At 42.4% G+C, this 11,725-nt stretch overlaps 1 protein-coding gene and 1 long non-coding RNA gene across 2 annotated transcripts in view; one reads left to right on the plus strand and one right to left on the minus strand.

The window, feature by feature from the left end:
* Window positions 1-6,647, minus strand: part of LOC102308356 (E3 ubiquitin-protein ligase TRIM21-like) — a 35,252-nt gene extending 28,605 nt beyond the window's left edge. The window contains exon 1 of the mRNA XM_014332604.2: window positions 6,017-6,647. Within this exon, the coding sequence (XP_014188090.1) occupies window positions 6,017-6,592 (576 nt within the window). The 5' untranslated portion in view covers window positions 6,593-6,647. The remainder of the gene's footprint in view (window positions 1-6,016) is intronic.
* Window positions 6,648-7,198: 551 nt separating this feature from the next.
* LOC121814307 lies at window positions 7,199-8,587 on the plus strand. The gene is made up of 3 exons (XR_006054273.1): window positions 7,199-7,247; window positions 7,512-7,547; window positions 8,255-8,587. It is a non-coding gene; the product is annotated as an uncharacterized LOC121814307 (long non-coding RNA).
* Window positions 8,588-11,725: the final 3,138 nt, after the last annotated feature.

Consider the following 11,725-nt stretch of genomic DNA (forward strand, 5'->3'; position numbering starts at 1 on the left):
CTGGTGCAAATTACTGACCTCTGTCATCATTTTAAGTGGGGGAACTTGCACAATCGGTGGCTGACTAAATACTTTTTTGCCCCACTGTAACTTTTAGCAGTGGGAGCTGCACTGCTGACAGCCTCATGTCACTCAAAGCAGCACAGCTTTAAAGCTTAACACACTTTAACACTCTCACCCCAACAGTCACCCTGCTCTCGGTTATTTGTCTCAAATGAAAGCAGAGGTTTCTGAAAACAAGCAGGAAGCAGATGAGCAAAGGCGTTGTGATCATAAATCTGTTGCGACAGCCTCAGTTGTGCGAGCTGTAACCTTCTTAGTCATTACCAGATAAAGATGAAGACTTCTGCTTGGTGGATGACTAGTTCTTCTGGTCATTATGCATCTTGAAATAAAGAAAAACAACAAATTGTGACTGGAGCACAAGCTTATGTATTACTTTTCCATAAAACTGTCATGATGCTGTTACAGACTCAATCTTATAAACCAGGCCATCCTAAAGACCAAAACAGGGTCAGAATAATCATCGTTATGGAGTGAAAAACGTTTGAGTCTTGATGATGACAAAAGCATCCAATAAAGAGTCATTTGTGTGCAGCTGGTGACACAGTAAAAATCCTGACTGTCTACACATAACCCAAAAGTTGATTCTGTTCATCTGGATGTTTTCAGTGGGAGAAACGTTTCATCACTCACCCACTCCTTCAGTCTCAGCTGACTGCAGGTTTCCAACCTTATAAACAGCACATTTGACTGGAACCAGCCCAGTGATGGAACAATGGCTGGGAGGTCAGGTTATGATCATTAATATGCAAATTGTCATGACCACTGATCAATGGCCATGAGTACCAGTCACATAGAGTTGGGGAATGGCTGCAATCATAGCACTGTAAGATGGTGACAGATGTACCCTTAATGATAATGATAATAATAATATTTTAAGTAATAATATTTTTTTCCTCTTTGTAAGGTGACCTTGGGTTTTAGAAAGGCACCCTATTATGATGATGATTATTAGATAATTAGAACAGGCCTCACCCACCCTTGAAACTGCTTGTCAGATACTTTTGAACCTCTCAAATAGAGGGGACTGTCCTAAACAGGTAATGTAGTATTTTTGAATAAAGCTGAAAGTCCACACCTCACATCTTTACTGTGTGGTGAAAACATGGTGTAATTCTACACCACATAAACTACACGGGTAGTGAGTCTGAGAGCTTTAATCTTACGAAAATCCAACAACATGTAACATTTACCCCAAACCAGTACCACTCAGTAAAAATCCACTCAGGTCTGTCCTTTGTTGAACTTGGTCTATTGGAAATGTCCCTGCAGTGTGTAAACTCAGTTGTTCTAAATCTTGCTCACATTTTCAACAAACTAGTAAAACTTGAATTATTTAAACTTTAACTCATCATCGTGACGCGAGTAATGACCGTAGACATTTGACCATAAAGCAGAAACAACAGTTCAACTCAAAAGAAGAAGTTTGAAGTGTTAAAACTTTAGAAGTGCACTAAAGAAACTCACCAACACTAACACAACACATAGTTTATCATCTTCCTGTTTCCAGGTGACAATGAGCGACAGCACACGAGTAACACTAACGAGTAAGTGTGTAACACTCAGTGTTGGTCAAGTTACTTAAAAATAGTAAATAGTTACTAATTACTGATTACTTCTCCAAGAAAGCAATCCAATTACTTTACTGATTACTTATTTTCAAAAGTAATTAGTTGCTTCATCACTTTGTATTTTTTTTAAAATATGATACACAACCTGAATATGTAATGAAGCAACAGACCTTTCAGCCCCATTCTGTTTTTTCTGCTTAATCATCAAATGAAAAAATCTCTTTTTAAAATTGTTTTATCAGCTTTAATCTTTTAACTTACTGCGCATTGCATTAGGCAAAAATTATATTATATGCAACAGTCTTTGACTTGAAGAAATGTGTTTAACATTTAAACCTATTTCCTGCATAATCCAGCATGTAAAACAAAATCATGTTTTGTGTTTACACTCTTTCAAATAGATGCAAATACAACACAGCAGAAAAGAATTAAAATCATAGATCTGTCTAATCTATTGTCACCTGTTTAGCAGGAGTGGGGCGGGTGGAGGTTTGCCCACAGCGGTCATGTCAGTGGGAGGATCCGGGGTTTCTCTGTGAATGTCACATTCCCGTGGCAGCGTGCTCGCTGCTTGATCAGAAGTTTAGGATTTTTTTCGCTGTAAAAAGAAGTTTCAGACACTTTTTACAGAATCAAACTCAAAGTAATGTGAGTACTTCCACACTTTAAACGATGCATGGTCGTACTCTCTCCATCACTCCATGTTATCCATTGTTGATCTGCACACGTCTGTTGCTGCCATGGACGTCGCACACTCGTACGTCATTGTCATGAGACGCTCTCACAAACAACATCACAGTTTAGTAACGCAATAAAAAAGTAACAGTAATCTAATTACTTTTTTGCAATAGTAATCCCTTACTTCACTTGTTACTTGAAAAAAGTAATCGGTAAAAAGTAATACATTACTGCCCATCTCTGGTAACACTACATGTACACACATGTGCAAACAAATGCAGCTTCACAGTAAATGTTTAGAAAAGCTGTTTATGAGAGATGACATCAGCTGACCCGGGCGTCTAAAGACTCACTCAGTGATGTCAGAGATAAAGCTGTGCTGAGTTTGCTGCTGTTAGCCTGTTACAGTTTGAATCTGATGATGAGACTGAGCAAGCTTTGCACATCCAGAATGGAGCAGTCGACACCAGATTTTTGATTTTCCAAAACGTCCCAAAAACGTTCTCTGACAGAGTTTATCATTGAGGGACACTGTGTTTGAGAATGTCAGGGGAAATGTAAGAACTGTGAGGAGGTGCATCGAGGACACTGCAGCAAACCTGCAATGTTGAAAAACAAAGTGGAAAATCCACAGCCACAGAGAAACACACACCAGGACCAAACCACAGAAGCAAAAAGGAAGTTTTTTTTTAACTGTATTTTCTGTTTTACAGCACTTTTACTGGCATATAGATCCCGGGACCTGGCACACTCCGCCAAAATAAGTAATGAATAAATCATTAAATGACACTATTAGACATTCAGTTACTGCTGAAAGTAGTTTCACTGACAGTTTAACCTTCGGGATGTATTTTTAATTTGTTCTACCTATTTGGGATTATTTGGAAAACAGTATAAAATGAAAAAACAAAAAGGAATGATGAATAAGTTTAGACTGGTAACGATGTTTGCTGAGACAGAACAGTGTGCAGTTCTTAAAAGAGTCTTTGTGTTTGTTTGCAGCTGGACTTCTGTTGCTGCTGTGCTTCCTGGATCTTCACAGACTTTTTGGTCTTCTTGAGCAGCAGCACTGTCTGTTTGTTGGGCTACACTCCACCCTGAGTGACGGTGACTCACCCAGCAGCTTGTTGAGCCCCTCGTTGTTGTGTGTTTGATCCGTATGATCCTTGCCACGGGCAGCGTTTCTGGCTAGCCCCGGTGGACACGACCCACGCAGAACTGCAGTCGAACGAATCACTTAACAAGTATGTTAAGCAAATAGTGCTGATTTGTTCACTGGACGGGATGGACATGTGTCGATATATGGCACTAGTGACTTGCTATACATGAGCAGTGCACGCTGAGATGGTGGGGTCTCCTCACCAATCAGGAGCCACAGCATCACAGCTGCTCCTGCACACAGTGCATGCACTCTTCTTCCTCCATATTCTCCTATTGACAGCAGACATAAAGAAAGGATGACTGCAAAGCCACTGGAGGCAAAGCACCGCTGAAGCAGCGACCCGAAAGAGTACCAGAAGCCTCACTGCTACAGGCCCTGGCCCGTGGTTCTCTGAGAGGTCTGCTGTTAGCAGAAATCCTCCAAGCTGCTCATATGCAAACTGCTCCTAATGGGCCTGGTGTAAGAGATTACTCAGGACTTCAAGACCGACCAGCGCTTCCAGTGCTCCACCATCATGGCTCTGCAGGAGGCCAGCAAGACCAGGAGGCCTGGTCAGCCTCTTCGACAACACCAGCCACGCCAAGAGGGTCACCATTAGGGATGGGTATCGAAACCAGGTTCTTGTTGAGAACCGGTTCCCACGGTTTCAATTCCTTGGGATTGTTTGCCATTTTTGCAAACGATTCCCTTATCGATTCCAGTCGCCCCGAATGACGTCACCACGTTGCGGAGCGTCATTTACCTGGCAGGAAACACGGCGGCTCAAATGCTCAAAAGTTTGGTTATACTTTACGAGAACGGATGACAACAGGGCAACTTGCAATACTTGCAAAGTAGATATTTCATTTAAGGGAGGAAACACTACGAATATGCAAAAGCATTTGCTCACAAAACACACGATGACCTTAAATGAATGTCGTGTTTTTAATTCCGCTCCGGACTCGTGAATCTCAACCCAGCAGCAGCGGTAACGTTTGCACGTCCTCTCCCGTTAATGCGGCAGGTAAATAATCAACTAACAGTGCATATTATGTTAGCGCGATCTGCCTTATTACAAACCTGCCATTACTGTGCATTTAGGTGACCATGATGAGAGAGAACAGAGTCTGGCTCAGATGCTGGCAGTTCTCGCTGCAGTCTGCCGGTAGCGTCTCCTTTCAGGCCAGGATAGACGAATGTCACCGAGCAGTGACTACAGTTTTGGTCAGGCTTCATTTTTGTTTATTTATAAGGGCAACTCATTACGGAGCGTCTCTCAGCACAGTGAGTAGACGAATGTCTCCGAGGGCACAGTTTGTGGTCAAAGGCTTGCACCCGTTTGCCACAGCAGATGATTTTCAGTAAGTGAATGTGTTTAATTGTAGGCAGGGACATTACTGGATATTCTTGTGTAATTGCTACAGAATAATTTATGTTATACTTTGTTATTGCTACAGAAGAATATTTATTTTATTATTTTACATTTACAATTTTTTTCCTGGGGACCCTGTGACACCCCATTGAAGAGCCGAGGCTGGATCTCTTAAGATCTCACTGTTGGGTTTGTAAGGCCATGTTACTCCTAAATTTCTATCTTGTTCAAAGAGAAGATATAAAACAAAGTTCTAAGCTAATCGACCTTAGTGTTCTCCTTTTTTAAAAAAAAGAATCGATAAAGAATCGAATCGTTAAACAGAATCGAAAATGGAATCGTGAAAATCTTATCAATACCCATCCCTACACTTCACACACTAATGCTGCCAGCACAGTCCTCTCTCTACTGTAGCCATTAGCTTAGCGGCTAGCTGATTGCTTTTCTGCTAACAAGATGTCCGACTTTCCTGACTTCCGGCTGAGCAGGATGAATTCTGTGCATGCAGATTAAGGTCACATGATCAAGGTCAACAGCAAGTATCTCTGGAAGTCCACTGCTGATTGGCCAAGTTACATGATAACAGTCTGCCTCAGAAAACATATGATTAAATTATTTACATCACAAAACATCCAAAAACACTTTACCCTGCTTTGTAGGTGGGGCTACTTCTTAGCTTTAAACAGCTCGGGCCGAGCGGTTTGTACAAAGAAAAATAAAATCCAGCTGTGAAACAGTTCATCGTCATAATGTTTGTTTATCTTTTGTAGCAGACAAAGATTCAAGTACATGATGTTTACTGGATTATCTGATGAGTTTTCTCCAGGCTGAACTAGAACTTTAGTTTAAGCTTCAACAATGACGCCCTCTAGTGGCACAACTAGGAAATTATAGGTAGTTCAGTTTGACTTCAAATAGTTCTGATAAGTATAATTGTATCCATATACACAAAACTACATGCTTTCAGAGTTAGGATTAATAAATAAATAAATAAATAAAAAGGAAATGATTTCTTTATGATCCAGATGAGTTAAAGATCTCAACTGTACATAACGTCATCCTGTGCAGTTATGCTGCAAGCTTCAAACCCGTAAACTGTTAGTTATCTGTTAGCACCAGATTTAACACCAACGGTAACTTTTGGTTACTGCTGGTGTTACCAAAAATCAACCTCTGGTTGTACTCGTATCCGTCTCTCAGCCTCACAGTCCAGAAACCGTCCCCAGGACTCAGTGTGATTTGAGCCTTCCTGTTGGTCGACTCTGTGGCCACTCCCACAGTCCACTCAGTCTTTCCTTTAACCTGAACCTCAAAGTAAAATCTGCCAGAAGAGAAACTCTGCTCTCCTAAAACATTGATGCAGTAAGAAAATCTCTCTGGGTTGTCTGGAAGCTTCTGCCTCACGTCACTATCATGAACTTGTTTCCCATCGTCAGACAGGACGAGGTAAGGATTTGCTGTGTCTGGATCAAACGTCACGTCCACTGCGTAGCTCTGGACCCGCCTCAGCTCGAACCTGGCGAGCATCTTGGGTACTTTCTCCTTCATCTCCTCAGAGAGTGGCTCCTCCAGCTGAAGCACAGAGAGCAGCTCCACCTCCGTCTTCCTCTTCTTCAGTTCACGGATGTCCTGCTCCATCTTTCTGATGAAGCCTTCAGCCTGCAGCTCTGTTTGTCTCTGCTTCTCTCTGATGGCCTCCGTGAGCTTGGCCTCACCTTTCTCGACATACTCTTTCAGAGCAGCAAAGACCCGAGCACCATCTGTCATCTCTCTGTCTGCGTCCTCTTTACCGAGCTCCACTGAGCGTTTGAGCTCCTCAATCTTCAGTAAAAGAGGATGGCTTTATCAATCCTTAAAAATGGTTCCCATCCTCTAAGGGGTGAATTTCAGCTTCTTCCCTCAGGACGGAGGTTTCTATTTCCGAGATGCAGGACAAAGCGTTATAAAAATAGCTTTGTCCCCGTTGCTGTCACTGAATTAAATAAGAACTGTTTTTGATTCGAAATATTAAAATTACTATATATGTGCCACAGTGAGCTTTATATATTTACTAGGTATGTGTGTTTTTAAAGGGATGCCAAATGCTATCATTTTTCTGTAAAGCAAATTTACCTTGCCTTTGGGTATAAATAAAGTTACCTTGACTTGACCTTAGAGTTCAGGAGCGAAGTTTGGGGTTATATAGGTTTATTCTGTAAATAAATTGATAATCTGAGAGAATTAGAGACAGTTTTGTTGAACAGATTACATGTGAAGCTGTGATATATTCAGTCTAATTTGTGTCTCTGTCTTAAACCCACTCAGATGGCTGCTCCTTACTGGGTTTCTGTAGGTCGTTCTTGAAACGGTGCGACTGTTACAAACGCATGAGACTTATTGACCCAAACCAGCTCGCACCAATTGTAGATGACATTCTGAACAGGTGAGTGAACGTTCTGTGAAATACAGAAGAAAAACTGAACATGATGATGATGTTTACAGCAGCTGTTTTTAACAAACAAACTGTGAGCATCAGAGTAACATGTGGCTAATATGCTATTAAAAGTGTATCACACTGGACTCTAACACAGATCAGCCTCTCTGTCCTTTCACAAACTCTCAGGGAAACAAACCAACACTGTTGTGGTTTCATGTAAATCTTTCCAAATGGAATCAACATCAAAACTGTGTTTGTGTCTTTTGGCAGGTACACACCAAGCTACATTGGTGCAAACTACCACAGGTCAGTAACAAAGGTCACTTTAATTTGCAGCACAGTACTTACAGTGTGCTTTATAGTAACAGAAGCAAGCTGAGATCATCAGAGCTGCACGTAGAAGCAGAGACTGACAGAACAAATGCATCATTACAAACTCACTGTTATTGACAATAATAGTCTCTGTTATGTTCTTTAGCTCTGACACGCTGGGTGTTGGTGAGACGAACATGAAACTGTCGTTAACCACAACCTGCCAATGTAACATGCAGACTTTATAGATCAATGAAACAAGTGTTGATTATTGAAGCAGGAGCATAAACACACAAACACAGCCAAAAGCAGTTTGTGTGTAATGGTGAGGTGCAGCTGGTAGAACACTTTATCCCAAACGTTGATTCTGTTCATCTGGTAGAAACGTTTCATCATCATCCAGCTGACTTCTTCAGTGTCAGCTGACTGCAGGTTTCCAACCTTATAAACATCCAGATGAACAGAATCAACTTTTTGTGGATTTCCTTACCTGATGCTTGAGCTGCATGAAGATGTGTTGCTGTTACACAATCAAAACAACCAAAAGATTTTAATCAATTTTCCAAAAGTCAGAAAAAGACTCATTTCCTGAGCAAAAGGAGACTAAAACTCACTTTGGCTGGTTTAACACTCTGGATACTTTTGTCTTCACGTTATAAAGAAAATGTTTTACAGGTGAATATTCTCTGTTTGCTTGACAGAAAGTTTCCCATGTTCAGTGTGGCCGTGAGCGTCCCGTACAATGAACAAACAAACATGTTTGATATGAATGGAGTCCCTGATGGTGGTGAAGTTGTGAGGGAGACGATTCTAGACTGTGACGTATACAAAGGTAACAGAGTGATGGCAGCCACAGTGCTGAGATGGCCCAATGTTCTCGATCAGTGTCCTGATGCTCGTGTACAGTGGACCGATGTTTTGCGGAAATGTCGTAAACAGGACATGACATGGAATGATGTTAAGTTGTGTCGTAACATTAACATGCGGAATGGCAGAGCTGATCATGCAGAGTTTCGAACCCTGCAGCATGTCAACACTTTCAAATCAGAAAATGATCTGATGGTTTTCTACGTCCGCGACTCCCCATGTGATCAGAGATGTACCAACAATAACCTCAACGACGATCAGCATATTCTCACTAGGATACAAGACATAACAAACTGGAGGAAATATGTTGTTGTGTTTTCAGATCTATTTAGACCTCGTGATGGTGGGAACATACCTCTGAACCTGCGTAAATCACTTGAGTGGCTTGGGAAGGCAATCGCAGATCCAGAGTCAAATGGTCTTCAGAACATATTCCGATGCCTCAGGCAGCAAGAAATGAATGGAAATGAAATGAAGTGCTTTAGCTGCAATAACAATGGTGATGTTGCATTTGAATGTATTATAGAGTTTACCAACCTATAAAGCAAACTATCTGATGTTGGGAGAAGTCGGGATAGTGGGGAGAAAGAGTAAGGGCAAGAAGAAGCAGAAGGGTAACATCCAGAGAGGAGTGATGAGAGAAAATCATCAGAATTAACCAGAAGAGGGAAAAAGAAAAACAGAAAATGTAACCCGTGCTTTGCATCGTTTTCCTGCATCCATGTCTAACTTTAAATGTGTGTGTTCGTCACAGCAAGATTAACATGTGCTCCTGAAATCACAGCTGCATCGTGCACTCTGGTCATTCTGGTCCACGATACTGTCGGCGCCTCTGATTGTGTGAACTGAAACACAAACAGTGTGTGTGGAGCGAGTGTAATCCATTTATAGCCTCTGATACTGTCTCTGATTAAAGCTTAATAAGCTGCATTAAAACATGTCACAGCTTGGATCTGGTCTGTCCTTCTTTCAAAGCTCGATGTTGTATTTTCTGTTTCTATGATTGAACATGAAGTTTGAGGTAAAGATGCTGCAGGTTTTCTATTCACGGGTCACTCCACAGAAACTCTGTCATACAAACTGTCAGCTCCCAGATTTTAAGGCCAACATGATGACCTCCTCCAGCCAGGACTGCGCTCTTCTGGACAGAGATCTCCGATGTTATTCCCGGGATCTGCTGGAGCCACTCGCCTAGCTTGGGAGTCACCGCACCTAGTGCTCCGATTACCACGGGGACCACCGTTACCTTCACCCTCCACATCCTCTCGAGCTCTTCTCTGAGCCCTTGGTATTTCTCCAGCTTCTCGTGTTCCTTCTTCCTGATATTGCTGTCATTCAGAACCGCTACATCGATCACGATTTCTGGGTATCAGCCACCTCCTCCTCCTATCTGCTGGTGGTAAATACCTCACAGGGGCCTGTCCTGCCATGTTGGTGCCTCTTCTTCCTCCTCTTTCTTGGGTTTCTGCTGCCTGAGGTATTCACTGAGCACACGGACGGTCGTGGCCATCTTACTGATGCATTCGTGGATGTTCGTTGTCTCATCCTGGTCTTTGTTGCTGACACTCACCAGTCCCCGGCCTCCTTCCTTCCGCTTGGCGTACAGCCTCAGGATGCTGGACTTGGGGTGAAACCCTCCATGCATGGTCAGGAGCTTCCAGGTCATCAAAAAAATCCACAACAAAACCTGCTTAAATTGTTCCCTTCTTATAAATCTCACACTTTTCATGGTAACAACTAGCTTCATCTGCATTGATTACATGATTAAATATTTTTCTCACTTTTCTGGTGCTGGAGGATATAAAATACTAAAGTTGATGAATGAGGTTCATCTCATAGTAACTACTTCACTGTGTCTCTGGTTTGTTGGATGTATGATGGCAGTAATGTGGTTTATTGTTAGAAAACTGGAGGCTGGAACAAATTTCAGAGGGCTGAAGCTTCCAGCTCATAACCAGGCACCAACACACAGTCTGATATGAGGTCTCCAGCAGGAGGAGGACAGGACACTAACTTCCACATCACAGGAGCTGCTCAGCTGACACTGCAGGAGGCGGAGCTCCACAGGTTACAGGTAGTGATCCAGAAGCACTTTTACTCTGACACACGCTCAGTTCAAACACCTGCTGCGCTCTTCGCTTTCTCTTTTCTTTTCAAACACACGTTAGTGTGAGTTTGTCAGAGTTCCCCATCAACACAGCAGAGCGTCTGCGGTGAGTACGGCTCGTGTCTTTAAGCATTCATGAAAACAAAGCTGATCTTTGCATCTTTTAGCTTCTCAAACAGATTTTTCCTGATGGAATATTTCATGCAGATTTCAGACTTTGTATTTTAGTTCATTGCATCATGTAGAGCTCAGTAAACTCATTTATCTTAAAGCGAACCTGTTTGAAGGCTCACATTTCAGCCGCTCACCCTGAGCTCACTCTGTCATGTTTGCTTAGCTTTCACAAGACTTGTTGAAACTGCTTCATGAGCTCAATAATACACAAACACTGTGGCAGTCTGCTGTCACACACATTTAGCACAAGTTAAAGGGAAGTAACAATACAACAGAACGAGGAAAGGTTGTTGGATATGAGTCTTTGTGTGGATGAGAAATATTTGTAAAAATCAGCTGTTAAAAGTCTTATGCAATCATTTTTAGTGTAAGTCTTAAATCAGTTTATTCTAAATGTTTTCATTCAGAGGAAATTAAGCAGAAACATCCTGTCGGCTTCAACAGGTTTGATAACAGGTGTAAACTGGTCGTTCACTCAGATCCATGAAGACGTTTCCAGCAGTGACAAATAAACACAAACATGCAAACAGCTGTGTAAACATCTTAGACACTTTTTAATATTCCTGACATCTTTCCCGTCTCAGTGTCCAAACATGGCTGCTGCCGCCCGTCTGCTGACTGAAGATCAGCTTCTGTGCTTCATCTGTCTGGATGTGTTCACCGATCCGGTCAGCACGCCGTGTGGACACAACTTCTGCAAAGCCTGCATGTGTAAATACGTAGATCCTGACGTCTCGTTCCAGTGTCCCGTCTGCATGAAGATGCTCTACCCAAAGCCCGAGCTGCAGGTCAACACTCTGATCTCTGAGATGGTCGAGGCCTTCAGACGCTCAGAGCAACGGCCAGGTAGACGTGTGGAGGTTCGCCATGGGGAAGGCTTCAAACTGATGGCGATTGTCTGCATGGTCTGCCTTTCATTACTTTGGGACTGCATGAAATTCAATCATCCTCTGGAGGAAATGAGTAAAGGAGAGAAACTGGTGAAGATGGAGGCTGAAATCCAGCAGACGATCGAGGAGATGCG

Source organism: Haplochromis burtoni, unplaced genomic scaffold (assembly GCF_018398535.1).
Source record: "Haplochromis burtoni strain Fernald_Lab_line unplaced genomic scaffold, NCSU_Asbu1 Contig_35, whole genome shotgun sequence".
NCBI lineage: Eukaryota > Metazoa > Chordata > Actinopteri > Cichliformes > Cichlidae > Haplochromis > Haplochromis burtoni.